Source organism: Xiphophorus maculatus, chromosome 19 (assembly GCF_002775205.1).
Source record: "Xiphophorus maculatus strain JP 163 A chromosome 19, X_maculatus-5.0-male, whole genome shotgun sequence".
NCBI classification, from domain to species: domain Eukaryota; kingdom Metazoa; phylum Chordata; class Actinopteri; order Cyprinodontiformes; family Poeciliidae; genus Xiphophorus; species Xiphophorus maculatus.
Window position 1 is genome coordinate 11,271,457 of NC_036461.1, and position 19,393 is coordinate 11,290,849.

Here is a 19,393-nt window from a genome sequence, read left to right on the forward strand (position 1 = left end):
CTCTGTTCCTCAGCAGCCAGCAGTGAAGCACAAATAGCAGGAAATGACAAAAAGCCAGACAAGAGTCCACAGTACTTTTTTTGGTAAAACATCCCAAATTATTGCAGCTCAACTTTGCTTTAGACTTCCATATAGACTGACAGTCTCAAATTCCTATATCATTATCAGAGGAAATGGCACTGCCCAGAAGATGAAGGCTTTCATGTGTGTCGGCTTGTCCCAGAAGCAACTTCCTGTGGCTGCATGGATACCATTAACCAATAAAGACGGTGAGCTCCCTCAACCAATCGCTTTTATCACCCACATCTCTCAGACAAAGAGCACTTCCACTTATTACTCTAAGTAGTGGACATTATATGGAGGCTCAAACAGTACAAACTCAAGGCAGCATGTCAGTTTCTAGCCACGAGGGCCATCCTCAGAGATGGTGTCTATTATCATGACTCCACAAGGTATAATATGCTGACATGGATACAGAAATACTGAGTGGATGGTTTGAAGTTTTTAAACCTAAAAGCTCTAATCCTGCTCTTTAACAACACACAAAAGATCATTTAAAATTCCTCACTACTTGTGAAACACAGTAGCAGCTTTGAGAGGTTTAAAAAATGCACACAATTCTGAATACATCTGAAGCACAGACTAAAGATACACCAAAAATAACATTGAAACTGAAAATCCAAAATTTTTCTTAGTCAGTGAATGCACCATTTAGAGTGCTACCAGGTCAAGCTGATAGAAACACTCATTAGTGAGGAAGTTGTTACTAAGTAGCTAAGACTTACTTAGCTATTCTCAGCAATGAGGAAGTGTTTAAAATTGTTTAATAAAAAGACGAAAACAAAACATTGTGACTTTGCCTCTAATCCCAATCTAGATAATCAATGATCAACTATAACATAAGTGTTTCTTTTAAAGCTCGTCTTAAAACCCATCTATTTTATTTGGCTTTCAACTCTAGCGGGATCTAGTTTTAAATTGTATGTTTTGTTTTTAAACTGTAAGTTTTTATTTTATGTTTTTTTTATTGTTATGTTGTGTTTTGATGTACAGCACTTTGTATCAGCTGTGGTTGTTTTAAAGTGCTTTATAAATAAAGTTGGTATGGTATGGTATGGTAGGTATATGTATAATAAAAGTACAAAATGATTTAACACTCATGAAATTAGTGGTTTTTAATCCCAAATAGTAATAGGACATAGTTTTTCATTTTGAAGCTATTGTGTAGAAAAAATAAATGTGTACGATTTTTTTTTGTGTAAATGAAATTTAACAAAGAAAAGGAAAATGAAAAAAGTTGTAGATCTGCTTTGTAAATGACTAAACGACATGTGAAATTATATTTAGTTAGGTTTTAATTATATCTCATAATCTGGATATAATTACCTCCGTGAACCTTACTGTTGATCAGCAACCAGCAGTGTAACACAAATACTGTTCATCGAGGTATTTGTTTTACTACACCATAAGATAATGAAGATGGTATAATATTCTATTAATTCATAAAGTAAAAACCATTTAGTTGATACTTATAGTTTTGAAAAAGCAATCTGAATTAGCTCCAAACAGTAACAGGTCAAAGCTTTAGGGAATTGGTGATCAGAAACAGCCACAATCTGTGATCGATGCATCTCTGGTGAAGACAGATGGAAAAACAAGAAATGACTAAAAGCAGCTACAACTGTAATGCACCCACAACACCAGCAATGCTCTTCGGCTCAGTGTTTTTGGGTCATGCTGATACAAAGCAGCAGATTACAAGATCCTGCGCAGGAGGTCACTGATGTTTTCAGACACAACACAAGTGATGTAAACCTAATGCTACAGTTTAAGCTTGGAAACTGTCCTGAATACATAATCATTTATTATAATGAAACTATTAATAGAGACATTAAGATACAATGGTCGTGCTGAGAGACATATCAAGACATGTAAAAACTGTTTGGGTTGAACTCAGTCTTTTTTGGCAGAAACTCCATGCTACTTCCAAAGTCAATGTAACTTGGGTGTTCTTCTATAAAGGCCATAAAATAAATATTTGCTCTCCACAATAAAACCCATCTGGATTCAAATCTTCTATGAGCCATGGCTCATTTGTTCAGATAGCACAGCTTGTTAATGACAGGTTTACAGCTGCACCGCCTTACTCAATCACTGACTAAGAGTTGAGCCTTCATCACAGAATGTTTTAAAGTAAAGGAAACTGCACTACAAAAAGTAAAAACAAAACAATGTTCCCAGAGCTCTCACTTTTACTAGTATTGCTTTAAACTTTATGCATTTGTCAACCTGTCAAAGCTAATAAAAACCCTAGAAACTTTTATACTTGGGTTTTGAGTCTCTCAATTAATCCCAAAGTAGGCTCTTACAAGCCCAACGTCTTAACAGGTTTATATTTTGTTCATCCAGTACTTTTTAAATGTCACATTTTTTACCAGGTTACTTTTAGACAGTTTTAAGATAGCGGAAGCTATCTTCATCCTGAAAGATAAAGCTTACCATTGACATTAGAGAATTGGACAGAAGAGTAAAAAATCAAATCAAATCAAAAAAGCTGTTTTGATGCGAGTCTATGCTGTCAGCTGATACCTGGGTGATGATTTGGGGAACTCCATCAAAATGTGAGAACAAAGTCTCCATCACTGAGTTGGAATTCAGGGACATATTTCAATTTTATTAGATGAAGAAATAGAAGCTGAAACAACTATCCTTTACTTTCCAATTTTAGACAGTGTTTGATGTTTGTTAAGCATACAAATTACTGAGTAAGCAGAAATCAAAGAGGTAGTACACACAGCTGGACTAAGTCTTGAAATCCTATAAAAGACTTTAGACAGAGCAATATATTCCTTCCCAATTTCCAGACCACACAGCGAAGTAAAAACTGGTGAGATTGGCAAACAATACTCTGATATCAGTGTAAATCAATCCAATAAAAACAGGAGTACAAAACATGTTAACTTTAGCTTTTTTCTGCAAAGGAGAAATTTATGCCACAAGTTAAGTCAGGTGAATATAAATATTTTGCTACTGTGGTAAAACTGGCTAACCATAATGTAAATTCAACTCTTTGTATGAGTACAGCAGTGATACTACAGGATTCCTTCCTAAACCAGGAAAGGAGCTCAGGAAGACGTGTTTGATTCTACATGGAAACAAGAAATCTTTAAAACTTTGTCTTGGAAGTTCAAAAATAATACATTTACAACAACTTAAAGCTAAATATTTCAGGGCCTCATTTAGTCTTTTTAAACAAGGAATTGCAAATTAGCTTGATTTTCAATAGGATTTAACTCATGTATTTATCTCCATTTTACCAGCTTCACTGTCCGTGTTGATAAAAAGCATCCTCACAGCATCATGTAGCCACACCCAATTTTTACATCACTCTGGTTTGTTCAGGATGAGGTTCTGTGTTGCTTTTCAGGAATATATAGTGTTTTAAAAAAGAGGCGTAAAGTTTATCAAGAAACAAAACATATACTTAATTTCTTTAATTCTATGTTTTAGAAAAAGTTTCATTTAGGTCGACACTACAGCCTTACCAGGCAGGATATTGTTGACGGTTGTGGCGATGTTTATGTCCTGCAGGTGTTCCAAGGTCTCAGTGTGGAAGAGGCGTACAGTTGAACCGGAGCTGAACGCGATCCAAATGCCCACTCCGGCCACCACCATGTGAGACACCACCATGCCCTCTTCCTGGTGGGCCTCCAGCTGCCTCTAGATGATGGAGACAGACAACGTGATGTTATTATGCCCTAAGATTCACAAATTAAGACTGAATAATCTCTTCATTTCATGACTTTGAAATTGAATTAAACCAAAAAGGATTGTTAGTGCCTTGTCTTATATTATGAATTGGTGCTATGCAGTCAGACTGAATTGGATTGGACATGTAGCTATTTAGACTAATAGGGAAGCTACATAATCCACAAGATCAGAACTATATTTATAGCTAAATACTTGTATGATACAATAACCTTCACAAGCTTTAATTCCTACTCATTAAAAGGAAAAAGAGGCCAGTGGAACAAATACTAGAATCTCTGCTGACAATTATTTGCATAATTCTCCTTAACCAGTAGAATAGCACTTATAATATCACCTTTCATAAGGTTGCAGGCATCTCTTTTGTACTAGTGTAACTTTTCAGGCTATGACAGTCATACATCCGAAAGTAGAAGAAAACTGGGCTTCTTCCCTTTTCTTAAAGACATCCAATTTATTATCCAAAATACTTCACTTTTCTAAACATGTCCAAAAGTAGTACGGTAGGTTTAAAAGTATTTAGAGCAATGGAGCCATTAAGGACACTAATGGGGCTATTAAGAACATTTATTGTCTCTGACCAAACCCTCCTTTCAATTCACACCGTTTAGCTTTCTGGTGCTTGACAATCCAAACATGTCTCTACTGTTGCCATGGGAATGGTTTTGGTAAGCTGCCCCAAGGTGTGAATAGTTGTAAAAATGCCTGAAGAGATAAGGCCAGGCTTAACTTTATGTTTGAACAAAGAAACTTGTGGCCATTAGTTTTTCATGTAACACACAGATGGCTTCTTTTAGCCCACTCTTTCCTGTCCAACATGTGTGCATTAGTAAATTCAAACAAAAGTCCCAATTGTCCTTGGGATATAAATGAACTGCTGAGTCTTGACCCAGTGACTTTGCTCTTCTGTGCTGGGTCATTCTTTTGTGTAGCTGCTGTTTAGTTTCTCCATTATAGAGGTCTGAACATTCCTCGCTGCACTGGACTATTCATACTACACTGATGAGCATCTGACTGGGGTGTTTCAGTTTTGAGTTGAACCAATTTCTGTTCGGGTGTTGCTAAATTTAAAATACACCAGGAAATTTCCTCAGTTTCTTGGATACTCAGGTCACATATGGAAAGACAATGCTCAGAAGTCTCTCCCAGATTTTAGCAGGGTGCTAATAAATGTGAAAGGCCCTGTATGTGTGGGGTGTTTGGAGAGCATTTATTTATATTGTTAAATTCTTGCACATTCTTGTTGAATGTGCATGATGAACACAATGCAACCCTCTGAAACCTTGCTTAGACTACATCCACCCTGGCAATGTCAGCGGCTGTTATGTCTGCACACATATTTGCTTCGGAGTCAAATCAAAATAAAAACTCAGTTTTAAAATATTTTAAAGATTTGGACAAACCAGGTGGTGGATTTATTTTACCACATTTTCAGAACTGTCTATTTTTCAATCCATGAAGCTAGACACAAACAACTTCAGATAATATTGAACATTTTTGATTTTGTGTATCGATACCTGTAGTAGCTGTTAGCATGACTACATATTACATAATCTCAAATGCTGCTCAACCTGTGGGTGGATTCAATCTTGGAATGAAGAATCTATGTAGAAGAATTTTAAAGCAAACAAAAACTGATGGTAGAAAATCTGGATGACCTACATTTTATCTTTCCAACACTAGTTCCCTGTGTTTAATGAAATGGAGACTTTTTTGTCTCTGCTGCTTTGTCCTCCTTTCTATCTGACTTTTAATTAATACTCTGGACTAACTGTAAGTCCTATGTGAAGAAAAGAGAGCTAACAAGCAGGTGGTCCGACATAATAAGCTTAATGAGGCTAAATCCATTATAAGCAAGCGCATGTCACAAGATTGTTACTATTCCTGGACCCACAGCAGGTGCTCCCATTACACAAACCCATCCGGGACAAACACGAAATGGCATATTCCAAGATTTTCAGGGAAAATTTGAGAAGGAAAAAAGGGCTGCTTAACGTGCACATTTCCTCCTTCTGGAATTTATGATTTTATTTACTCTCCTTATCTTATCTCTTAAGAGAGACTCAGACTTCTTATATTTATAAAAGAGATATGGAAATGATTTTTTGCTCCAGCTTGATTGCTGTTTGATTTACATAAGACAGATGGGAGAGATTGACAGATAAGCAGATATCTCAAACCCAATTTATCTTTCAAATCACCAAGTCTATGAAGAAAAGATTGTTTATTGAACTACCCACACAGGATTCTGGTTGGGTCGCATACCTCCACACAATGTGTGTGTGTGCTGATGATGAAAACTTGTCCACCTGAAGAGGCCCAAAGGTGATCCTCCACAGCCAGCACAGCCTTAACTGGAAGGACTCCAAGCTTCAGTAACTTGGGCTTCTCACAGCTCCAAGAACCATCTGGAAAAGCACACACAACATAGTTTATTCAGAACATTATGGGTTTATTCAACATACATGAAAAGTATAAAAATTAAGAAAAGTAATTAAAAAACCCCATCTTTTTCAATTTTAAAAATCCTTTTCCTAGACAAATTTCTTGATTCTCCCTGCAGTCTACAGAGAATCAACTGAGTTTTATAACCCAAAAGTTCCAAATGTCATGAAACAACTTAAGTCAGCTATTGAGTGCCAAGATGCCAAAGTCCAAGTAACAAAATGATGCTTATCAGGTATGTCATCAGAAAAATATATCTAGAAATACAAGTAATATACGAATACAATCAAGTATTTGTAAATTATTAATTATTTTATCACATTATAGTGTAAGTTCATATTTATTCAATAAGAGTATAATAATTATGTAAATATTTTATTTTATTTTATAGTCCTGTGTTGCAGCAAGTTGTGAATTTATTCTGTCAACCTTAAACACAGCTATGGAGTAAGTGACTTGTCAGCAGTTGACTTGTTACATTTTAGCCAATCAGATGTTCGATTCCATTTGAATAATTATAATTGACTGTAGCACAGGAAATATGAGAAATTAAAATTCACACAGCAATTTCAATTTTTAAAAGATGAATTGAACATTTCATTGTTTAGCATATTACCAATCCCTTCATATAAATATAAAACAACAATAATCATAGATCTATTTAGTTGATCATAAATCCTAATAATAAAAAAATATAATTGGGAATTGTTGCACTTTTGGATATCAATAACTGGCCATTTCACTATATTTTTTTCACCCAGACCAAGATCAGCCCCATTCATATTTTCATCCATTATACTTTAAAATCTTGATTGGATTACACTACAGTAATTACCAACTATATAAATCACAATTTAGGATACATAATCCATTTATTTTGTTTGTAAAATTCCAACAAACATAGGCATCTTGTCTGGCATCTAAACCAGATCTAGTTTTGGAACTATATATTTTTTCAGACACTTCGAAGCTATACAATAACCCTATCTTTAAACAGCCCACTTCTATTAGGATCTTTTAAATGACTGACTAAGATGATGGGTATGCATAGTGCATAAACAATGCAGTAACAGTCTATCCATCTTTATAAATGTCATCTGTAAAGGTTACCTGCATTCATAACTCTGCTAATGTTTGATAAGTGGCCATTAATGGTTTTCACAGCGCTTCACTATGAATATAGATGGGCTGTTAAGCCTTAGTCAGAGCCAAGCTGTATCCCACATGCACCTCCTACACACTGTGTTCTGCATGTGCCTGAGTACAGGGTAGCTGCAATAAAAACACCTCGCTGCCTGCAGTAGCTTTATAAATATCAACAGTTCGGCAACTAGAGCATGTACTTGTGAATGCAGTCATAAAATGGAAAGAAAGTGAGCACAACAGACATAGATCACATTCCTTTGGCTAATCTAGACCATGAGCTGATTGAGACTTTGGTCAAATATTTGTTTACAATCAAGGCACAAAGATGGCTATTGATGGAAAAGTAGTGAAATATGTTTTTTTTTTTCAGAAATACAGTAATTGCTAAACAAGCCAGAAGGGATTTGCTCGGAATCAATATGGGAACAATGGTACAGTGTAGGTGAATTTATAAAAAAATAAAAAAATAAATAAAAATGTTGCACAGAAAACAAAAAGGAGCAGTAGTGAAAAAAAACAAGACAGAAGTGCCAGCTTTCAGGCTTACATAAGTCCTCTCAGCTGAAGTGTATCTGCCCACATCTTTTACTTGTTGAACTGTTTCATTCCTTCATGTCATTGTCGGCTATACAAAAAAAGAGGATGGGTGCAAGCGGACAACTAAATAGAAATGCTACAAACAATAAAGCTTGCTATTCTCTCTAGGAAAAATTAGATATTGCAGGTCGGATGCACACAAAGAAACCAAGCTCATGATGTGAGTTTCTTACTGTGGCGTCCGCCCAATGCTGAATCACTGCCTCCCCCCTTTCTCAATTTCTCACACAGTCCTTCATTTGGGAAACAGCAAACATGGCAGAATGAGGTTGCCAGCTTCAGAAACACTGCATCAACAGCAGAGTCAGATTTCCCATACAGCTTCAGAAGCTCAGCAGCACTGTAGGAATTAGACAGTCCGTCTGTTCAGTTGTTTTGATATCCGGAAATTTTGAAAATACCCTTCAAGGAATATGATCTGATTCTATACTCAGCAAGATAAACGATGCATCTGGTTAAAATGCAAATAATACAGACATTTACAAAACATACACGCTGAAATGTTTTCAGGATGAATCAATTAAGCATTCATATTAAGCATCATATTCCAGACATGGTGTGAGAATTTTTAGTGGTGTAAAAAAACACTTCAACTGTTCAGGACCAAGATTTGCATCTGGTAAGAAAATAGTCCCATGTACTACACAGCTGACTGGTAACCAGTAAGACTAAAGAGGGGAAAAAAACTCTCATATTCACCCAAACAAGGAACCATCCAAAAACATTCCAGAATAGTTGCACACTGATAATTTCTTCCAAGCGAAGTGCAGTTGAATAGAAAAAAAAGGTCTGTAGGCAATAATCCATATTCATCTGTCTGTCTTTGCTTTCCAAGCTCTAGTGCAGCGAAACCTTTTTGATGTGCAGCTTCGCAAAAGTGATTATCTACTTTTAAACGTATCCATTTTGCCAGGTTAGAGAATTCAAGAAACATTCAAATGTTTGCAAGGTAGTGTAATAACAATGATCTAAATGGCTTACAACAGTCGAAATACACAATTGTGAAGAGATTCAGATTCAGTTGTGTCAAATTTGGAAAAAAAGGGAAAAAAAATAGCATATTTCTACTCATAGCACAATCCCAGACACACATTGTCTGCACCACTATGACAGCTGATGACAGATGGGACAAAACAGAGAATGTGAAAAAGTGTGGGAAGAGTTTGGCTGAGTGTAAGGCGTCTGTACTCGGAAGCAAAGGAGGAAAAACATTAAACAGGTCAGAGTTAATATAGAGGCTTCACCTAGACAACAAAGCAAATGGAAACAGGGCTTAAATACACAGCAGAGAAAACCCCTGACCTCAAGCTACACCCAGAGCCGCTGACTTACACACCTAACATACATAGAGATCGAGTTGTAAAACATCAAAGTTTGTCAGTAAAGTATCCAAGTTTGAAAAGAAATTCAACCAGATATAGGGCTGTGGCAGAACTTCACAATGTTATGACTGGGTTGTTTTTTACTGGCTATTGTGTTTGCAAACGTCATTTATTTGCAGACTTGAAAAAGAAGAAAAATAAAGTTTTAAAAACTTTAAATGCTTCTGTAATATTTAAGAAACACACCTTGTGATCTGGAGTAAATGGCAACAGCGCCACTAACCAGGCCAGCATACAGACAGGGCTTTTTATAGACCAGGCTGGTGACTGTGGACTTGTCGGGGGTGAAGAAGTGCTGCAGACGTATTTTCTTGGACCGCTGGGTGCTCTTATACACAATGATACTAAACAAGATGTGTAGGAAAAAGAATTAGAGCAAAACTATTTCAATATACATATTTGTAAGGAAAAACAAAGCGATTATTTTAGGTGTATTTGAATTGTTGGGAGAATTTCTACATTTTCACATGATTTTCCATGTAAGTGAGTGTATTTGTACCTGCCCTCCTCCATGCCTAAGCAGACAGTGGGGGTATCACTGGCCTTTGCAGGGGGAGCATAACTGCTATCTGGAAGCTTTTCACCGTCCTCCTTAAGTTGCTCTGTTGGGACGTAAGCCATGCAAAGGATTCGGGACTCCACATTGAAACACTCGGTCACTTTAGGGCTGGAGTTCTGCATGGCCACTATAGCAATTTGACCCATCTGGTTGGTGCAACTTGCAACCTGAACCAAGAGAGAAAAACCCCCAAACTCCTTTAAAAACTGATGAGCCACACTGCATAATCCTGAAACTTATTTTTGTTATGTTAGGTGATTTGCAACTTCTTCTAAGCCATACAGGAAATGATCTCACCCAGACACATCCGTGGCCAACCACAGGAGAGTCGGCTGTGCTTTCTGTGTTTATGAATGGCTCTGGGTTGTGAACAGCACATTCCACCTGCCACAGAACATAGAAAAACATCTCATAAATACATGCATTAGGTCACCATTGACAAAGTCACAGATGTTTGTGGTTTCAACCTAAGCGTAAAAAAATGTCAAACATGTTGAACACTCAGCTCTTCCGAAAAACCCAGGCTTGACCTCTGAATCTCTATTTGTTCTCACCAATTGTTTGTTTAACTGTAAACCTACCAATTACATGCTTGAATTACCCTTTGTAAACCAAGGAGGTACTATGGGTCAAGATTAGACTCACTTTAACCTTAATCTCTAAATGATTTGTTCTATGAGAGCTCAAATTAGCCCGTATAGAGATCAAACCTTGTAGCCATTAGCAAAACTCTCTAACTAACTGAGTGGGTCTTTGAAGTGATTCATGGTAAGATAGGATCACTACTTTACTCTGGCAATTTCATATTACTGCACAACTCAGTGTGGCCTACCACTTTAAATGCATGGTGAAAGATTTATTTTTTCTCTTCTTTACTGAATGATTGTAAAAAGGAGAGAATCAAGCAATAAAAAATAAAAATCAACCAAATGGTGCAATGTGACAGGTTAATATTAAAAGGCCTGCAGTGTTGCTGCAGCTCACCAGGAAAAGCATGCTGCTCCATGTAATGAGGCTGAAGTAGTAGCAGTAGACATTTGAGCTACAGTCTTTACCCCATAAAACTTTAAGGATCTGTTTTGGTGTTAAACTCACAACATGATGTCATTAGGCCTGACTCTGTAACCAAGTAAGCTAACCAAACAAAATCTGGACAGCAAATGAGGGGCTCTGGAAGCTCAGAAAGCTATTAGATGAAGTATTGTAAAATTAACCCTGACTCAACTTAATCCATAAAACAAAAGAATTACAAAATAAAAGATAATCTTCACCTCACACCTGGAAAGACTGCTACAGAATATAAAACCACAGCGTGAACCCTTGCTCTCTTTAAAGGACATTTGAAATGGATGAAGGGAATCTTGAAGACTTGCCATTTTATTAACATTTATATCCTACTTATACCTTCATCAGGTCAAACTAAGATCTAGGTAGAATAGGAATACCTAATTAAATTAATCCTACATTGAAAGCATTGAAAGCATTACAGCCCTGCCTCTTTCCCTGCTGATGTACAAGTAAGTGTTTCTTCTGACTTTAAAGTGATGCCAGATTCTAAGAGGTAGAGCTGTGAAAACTTGCTCTCTCTCCACAGCAAATAAAGGATCAGTTTTAAAAAGTGATAGTTTTAAAACCAATAAACTTCTCAATCGTATAGTTGAATACTAACGGAAAGACAAAATCAGCTGTTTGGTATTATTTTAAGTTGTTAAAACACAGACTTTTGTATGGAAACTTAAAGAGCATTACCTGCGATAACACTGTTTAAAAAAAAACAACAAACAGTCGGCAAGATATGAGTACAATACATAAAAGCATTGTGATCACATTATAAATTTGCTATTTAAATCTATATGTTAATACTTTAACGCTCTGAAAAAGTGTTAGCTATACTGAAGGTAAATTCTCATTGTACATTAACAAATTTACAAAAAACGTTTTTGGCAATAAATAGATGGACATTTTTCTTTTGATTATTTTTTTTTTTTTTTTTTTTTTTTTTTTTAACTTTATTTTTATTGGAATTTTTAGAATATTTTCAAAAAAAATAAAAAAATCAAACACTACAAAAAGACAAACAAAAATAAAGCAGAACAAACAAAACAAATATAACATAGTGGGGGGGAGACTCTTATTACAGTATCACAAGATTCAAGGGTACCGTTCGTATCCAAAATTAGTCCTGTAACGTTGATGTGATGTTTATCCATTTTTCCCATTTGTCCTGGCATTGCTCTTCTTGTGTCCTCAGTCTATGTGTTAGAATCTCCATCTCATATAATGAGTTCACAGTCTGTATCCATTCCTTTCTGGTGGGAGGGTCAGATTGGCACCACTTCCTAGTTATTACCTTTTTGGCAGCCACCAACAGAATTTTAAATAAGTAACAGTCATTATTAAGAACAACATTCTCCAAAAGGCCAAGATATAAAACCAGCCCAGTCTTAGGTATTGTGTAGCCTAATATTTTTACAATCTCTTTGTGTATTTCGTTCCAGAACTGTGTAATTCTAGGACAAAGCCAAAAAACATGCGCATGGTTAACATCAAATTCTCCACAATTTCTCCAACACGGTTGGACAATAGATTTGAATTTGCTGGTAATTTTGGGTGTTATAAAAAATCTGATTATATTCTTCCAACAATGTTCTCTCCAAATTCTGGAAGAGGATGTCGTAGTTTGGGTCTTCCAGATACTAAGCCAGTCGTTTTCCGTTAGCAGGATATCTAATTCCCTTTCCCATTTTGTTTTAATATCCAGAGTATTTGTGCCTCTATTTTCCAATAGATGTTTATAAATTAAAGACACAGTTCTGAGTTTTTTACCCTTATAGGTCTCGACCAGCATTTTGACAATCCCATTTTCATTTTGGTCTACTCTGTGTTTTATCTCTTTGTTATAAAAATCCCTTAATTGTAAATATCTAAAATGATCTTGAGTACTCAGAGCAAATTCTTGTTGTAGTTCCTGGAAACTTTTGAAATGCCCATCTTTAAGGACTACACATAGAGCTGTTAAACCTCTTTCTAGCCATTGTTTAAATCTTAGGTCTTGAGTAAAATATTTATTATAGGCTGGCCATTGGATCAAACATAATTGTTCCTCTAGTTTGTATTTTCGAATTATATATAACCATTTACCCAGTGAGAAACTAGTAATAGCATTAACTTTCTCAAGTGTATTCTTGGTGGTCTCTATATCTCCAATGATACTCCGCAATTCTCTTCCATGGACTTTTTGTTCAATATTTTTCCATTTCGCTTCATAATTTATGTCACTTATATTTATTATGGGAGTTATTTGAGCAGCATGGTAATATTCTCTAAAGTCTGGTAATGCCATACCTCCCTTCTCTTTTGGTAATTGTAAAGTTTCAAATCTTATTCTGGGTTTTTTGGCGTTCCATATGAATCCAGATATAATCCGGTTCCATGTTTTAAACTGTCTGTCTGGGATTTCTATAGGTAGTGCCAGGAAAAGATATAGCAACCTTGGTAATACGTTCGTTTTTATGGTTTCAATTCTAGAGCTGAAATCTAGTGTTAAGACGTCCCACCTTCTGATGTCCCTCTTAATTTCTTGGTCCACTTTAATAAAATTTGCTTTATATAGGTCATCCATATTTTTTGTTAGCTGTATTCCTAGATATGTCATTATAGTAGCATTCCAATTTAATTTATATTGTCTACGAATCGTTTCTGATGGTGTGTAGCCGAATGTTAAAACCTGTGTCTTTTTCAAATTTAATTTATATCCTGAGTAGAAGCCAAATATCTCCAACTGTTTGATTAGACAGGGCAGGGAATTTTCAGGGTTTGATAGATAACAAATTACGTCATCCGCGAACAAACCTATTGTGTGAAATTCATTATGTATATCAATGCCTTTGAGATCATTATGTTGTCTTAGGTGTTGTGCCAGTGGTTCAATATAAATTGCAAACAGTGTTGGTGATAAACAGCACCCCTGACGTGTAGAACGTTCCAGTTTTATATTATCAGTTAGGTTTCCGTTAATCTTGATTCTGGCCACTGGTGATTTATATAAGGTCCTCACACACTGTACGGCCTTTTCATTAAAACCAAATTTTCCAAGTGCTTTATATAAGAAGTTCCAGCTTACGCTGTCGAAAGCTTTCTCTGCATCGAGACTGATTAAAATAGCTCTTATTTTTTTACTTTGAATATGGTCTATAATGTGAAGTGCCCTCCTGATATTATCCCGTGTTTGGCGACCTTTAATGAATCCTGTTTGGTCCTCATCAATGATATCTCCAATGAATTGTTCAAATCGTTTTGCTAATATTGAGGTATAAATTTTATAATCCATGTTTAGAATAGATATTGGTCTATAATCAGAGCATGTCTCACTCACCTTTTTTTTTGGAATAACTGTTATAATTGCTTCTCTCCAAGATGGAGGAAGCACTGCATGTTCCAGAGTATAGTTAAATGATTTTTCTAGTAATGGTAGGAGATCTTCACTAAAGGATTTGTACCACTCGGATGGCAATCCATCACTACCTGGTGTTTTACCGTTTTTTAACCTATTAATTGCTTTTTGTATTTCTATTCTTGTTATGGGAGAAGTGAGAAGTTTATTCTGGGTTTCTCCAATTGAGGGCAAGTCCAGTAAATCCAGGAAGGTTTCTATCTGTCCATCGTCAGCGGACAGAGGTTGACTGTATAATCTTTGATAGTACGTCCTAAACATGTCCTCAATAATTACAGGGTCGTGTGTCATTTGATTTGTTTCACCATCTTTTAATTTATAGATATTCCTATCCGACTGCTGCTTTTTCAGTTTCTTTGCCAGCAGTTTTTTTCCTTTAGGCCCGACTTCATGGTATGATTGTCTAATAAATTTTGATTTCTTTTCAATTTCATATGTAAGCATTTTATCAATGTTGTTTCTTACATCTTTTATTTTAATAAGCAGATTGGGATTTTGGGTTGATTTATGTTGTTTTTCTAGATCTATTAATTTAACTCTTTCTTTTTCATAGGCTTCCATTCTGGATTTTTTAAGAGCCACAGTTTTTGAAATCAGTTTTCCTCTTAATACTGCCTTAAGTGCGTCCCACAGTATTACCGGGTTAACCTGACCATCGTCATTCTCCTCTATGTAGGTTTTGATATCATTAGAAATTTCAGTTTTGAATGTTTTGTGGTTCAGCAAGCCTACATTTAATCGCCAAGTTGTTTTGCGTTTACTGGAAAGTAAGTTAAGTTTTAATGTTAGGGAAGAATGATCAGATATACTTGTTTCTTCTATTTTACATTCCTTTACTTTATATATGTCAGATTTATTCATGAAAAGGTAGTCAATTCTGGAATAACTTTTATTGGGCGCAGAATAGTGGGTATAATCCTTTGTTTTAGGGTTTAATTCCCTCCAGACATCAACAAACCCAAATTCTTCAAGTGCCAGTTTAAATTTTTTTGTAGTTAAATTTTGTTGTTTTTTATCATTTGTTGTATCAAGCTTCGTGTTCAATATCATATTGAAATCTCCTCCCAAGATCAGCATTCCCTCTGTTTCCATAATTATTTTATTGAGGAGATTATTAAGAAATTGAATATTGGTGTTTGGGGGGTTGTAGACATTGACCAGTGTTACCTTTACGTTTTCAAGAGTCCCCTTCACTATCACATATCTCCCTTCTTTATCTGATAGATCATGGCTGCAGTCAAATTTTACTGAGTCATGAATTAAAATTGAAACTCCTCTTTTGTTTCCAAGTCTGAATGAGCTATAAAATGTATTTGAGTAGCCAAAGCCCCTCAGTTTTTCATGTTCTGATTTAGACAGGTGTGTTTCCTGTAAATAAATTACCTGCGCATTCTCTTTTCGCATTTTAGTTAAAATTTTTTTGCGTTTTATAGGATTGTTCATACCGTTCACATTCAACGAAACAATCTTGATACTATCAACCATTATTTAGTTTAGAAAGGTCACCCTTTGATATCAGAAAAAGAACCCCCAACAAATAACTAAACGAGCTATTAAAACATAGATGAACAAATAGAACAGAAACTTCCAAAGGTAGAGATGTGTAAGGACATCCCTCCAGGTCCCTGCTGGTGGGAGGAAGGCAAAACACCACCCTAAGGTGGGGGCCCTCTCTAGTAGTAGCCTGAGGTCTACTTATACTAGATAAGTCCAACATTTGGTAAACTCTGCAACATTTACTCCATTCGGTATTTGGTTAAATATCTAACAAAGACCTATAACAGATAACTTTGGTAACAGAAGCTCTTATAATAATGCGAACCTATGGTTCAATGTTCAGTCACTGGTCTTCACGTCTGAACTCGGTAAGCTTCTCCCTCGCGCGTTGACCTGCATCGGTGTTGATAATCCGTTTCCATGGCAACAGTGAGTCGAGCCTCTCCTTGGCCAATCTTATCTTGTTTTCTTTTGGAACCCAGGTCAAGCCGAAGCCTCTCTTGATCATATCCGATGCCGTTTCGTCCGCGTTCTCATAGGTCCGCACTCCAGAGTCCCAGAAGATTCTCATCTTTGTGTACGGCGTCTGGAATCTGATACCTTTCTGTTTCAAAGCTGCCTTTAATGGGCCGTACGCTTTGCGTCTTTCTATGACATCCGAAGCATAATCGTTATCAAAATAAAGACGTTTGCCTTCCATCTCCATTTTCTGCTCCCACGCTTTCTTTAGAATAATTTCTTTAGTATTGAATTGCAAGAAATTCACAATTATAGATCTCGGGGCTTTGTTAGGAGGCGGTCTGGGTACCAAAGCTCGGTGTGCCCGCTGTATCTGGAGTTCACTTCCATCTGGTAACTTCAGCTGTTTATTTAGCAAATCGGTGACAAACTCTGAGACCGATCTACCTTCTTTGCCTTCCGGAACTCCATAGATACGAAGATTATTTCTCCGGCTTCGACTCTCCAGATCCACAAGTTTGTCGTTCATAGCTTTGTTCCTTTCTAATGTCTCAAGCAGCTCATTTTTCATTTCGAAGCACGCAGCTTCCAGGTCAGCCACTCGGGTCTGTATCTCGGTGATACTGCCCTTCTGGTTCTGCAGCTCGCACATCATTTCCTCCCTGAATCTGCTGAGATCTTCCTTCATTGTGGCTTTTACATCTTCTTTGAGTTTTTCTATGTCGTGCTTCATTTCGTTTTTAAACTCTTTTAGTTCTTTTGAAAGCGTCTTGATACCCTCCAGCAACGCGTATTGCTGTGAGTCAAGGCTAGCCTTCCTCGTGGTAGCATTAGCTTCATCTCCACTAGCATCTCCCGACTGTTCGTCATTTTCTTGTGTTTTAGTCGTTTTCTTTTCGGTCTTGTTAGTTTTCGGCATTTTCCCCCTTTAAGTGATTTAGCCTGTCGTTTTGATAATTATCTGAATTAAGCGAGGGGGAAAAGTTTAATTACCGTCACGGAGGAGCCTGTTTTTATGCGGCCATCTTGTTGCAGCGTTGACCCGGAAGTCCTCTTTTGATTATTTTTAGTAAGGAAATCTTTAAATGTTTCCTATTTTTTATAAATCCCTGAAGACAAATGTGAAGTATCTAAAATAAACACCATTTATCACCCACATATTTAATAATGGACATTTGTAGTAATTTCTTTGACTCCAAAGGTCTTACTATTTATCAGAAACATTCTTCAGGATGGCAAATCAATCAAACGTTAAATGAATAGAATAAAGCTCTCAACTAGCTTACCAAGAATTCTTAGTAAGTATTGCTCACTAATCTACTGATGGTAGTCTCTTTTTTTAAATATCCTTGATGAAAAAACCCCAGGACACCTTGAAAAGAGCTGTAGACAAGGAAACTAACCTTGAACTCTTGCAGTTTTGACATTACCACAGGCATCTGTCGAAGCAAGAGGGGGTGTTTCTGCTTCTTGATATGATTACCATCATCATCTGCAAAGAACCAGCCCTGCAGGTTGTCCTCCTCTGATTTAAAACACAAAAAAAGGCACACAGGTTATTCAGAGAACAAAGCCATATGTTTTCAGTTAGAACGCTCCAGGGATCACATTGTAAAACTCCAATTGTCATCTCAGGAATTCAAAGTATTAGCAGAAACTGCGATTAAGCATTCCGGTTCTCACTGGATGTGCGCAATCTGAACAGGCCCAAGTTTGACTGTTACATTAAATAAGTAGAAAATAGTTACGTATATGTGGATTCAAAAGGGTCTAATGTGCAACAGACACATGAAAGTACAATACAGTACCTAGAGCCAACTTTGCCATCTGCAGGTTACTGATCCATGACTGCTTGATGGCTGGGCTGAGTGTATTAAACACCGCACTGAAGTATGTGAGCTTACCGGCCCTGCCAAAATAGAAGAGGACAAAGGAAACACACACGATCAGAAAAATAAAGGACTCTGGCTTGCATTTAACTGGAAAGTTCTTCAGATAATGTTTAAAAATAGCCGTCCATTGTCATTAAAACACTAAGAAATTTAACATCTAATAAAGTGCCTTCAACCCCTTTTATATTCTAAACCTGGACCAACAATAACTTTCCTAATGTTTTTCTGTCCGTAGGCCATCAACTATATTCACTTTCCTGTCTATGTTTTTGATTACAGTGCCTTGCATACGTTTTTATCTTCGCTGATTTTTTTTCCCCTTCTGTCACCTTACCATGAAAAACTTCAATATATTTTATTGAGATTTTATGTAGTCTTGGGCATCATAGGACATAATTGTGATGAATAAATTATATAAACGAAATGAATACATCATAAATGGTTCCTAGAATGAAAAGAAAATCTAAACAAGGTTGGCTTGCCATGTAAAACCTTGTAACCTGTTGCAGTTACAACTAGAGAATGAGACTTTTGCCCATTTTTCTATGCAAGTAAACTCAAGATCAGTCAGATTCAATAACCATTGATTTCCAAGACTTTTCTCAGATTGTAAATTTAATTTAGGTCTTGACTTTGACTGGGCTGTTCAAACACATGAATATGATTTGATATAAACCATGACATTGTAGCTCTGGCTGTTTGCAATGGGTTGCTGTTCTCCTCACAGGTCAACCTTGGTCCCAATCTCAAGTGTTTTATGGGCTCCAACAGGCTTTTTTCCAGGGTTTCTCAAGATTCATCTCCCGCCATTCTCTCATTAAATCCTAACAACTTCCCAATCCATGCTGAAGAAGAGTATCCCTTCAGCTTGATGCTTCCACCATGTTTTAAGGTGAAAATAGTGCTTTCAGGATGATGTGCAGTTAGTGTCCCACAACACGTGGCATTTTACATGTCCTGAGCACCATCTTCCACATGTCTGGCATATCCCCAATTTAGCTTGCAAACTGCAAAAATGATCTCTTAAGAGCTTTAAAAAGTGGATATCTTCTCGTCACTTTGCCGTAAAGGCAAGATCCATTGAGTGTTTGTAACAGAATGTAAAAAAATAAATTCTTTACGAGTAAGCATCTTTGCAAAGTACTACAACCTGATATCTATCAATTCAGAAAAGGTGCAACAGAAGTGAAAGTCA

General features: G+C 36.5%; 1 protein-coding gene across 2 annotated transcripts in view; it reads right to left on the reverse strand.

Annotated features, from left to right (window-relative positions):
- arhgef10 (Rho guanine nucleotide exchange factor 10) overlaps window positions 1-19,393 on the reverse strand; it is a 55,518-nt gene that overhangs the window by 8,968 nt on the left and 27,157 nt on the right. For both annotated transcript variants that reach the window (XM_023352522.1, XM_023352521.1), the window contains 7 exons: window positions 18,115-18,215; window positions 17,710-17,831; window positions 10,195-10,281; window positions 9,838-10,064; window positions 9,525-9,682; window positions 6,034-6,176; window positions 3,546-3,720 (listed from right to left, as the gene is read on the reverse strand). In XM_023352522.1, coding sequence (XP_023208290.1) covers window positions 3,546-3,720; window positions 6,034-6,176; window positions 9,525-9,682; window positions 9,838-10,064; window positions 10,195-10,281; window positions 17,710-17,831; window positions 18,115-18,215 — 1,013 coding nt within the window. The remainder of the gene's footprint in view (window positions 1-3,545; window positions 3,721-6,033; window positions 6,177-9,524; window positions 9,683-9,837; window positions 10,065-10,194; window positions 10,282-17,709; window positions 17,832-18,114; window positions 18,216-19,393) is intronic.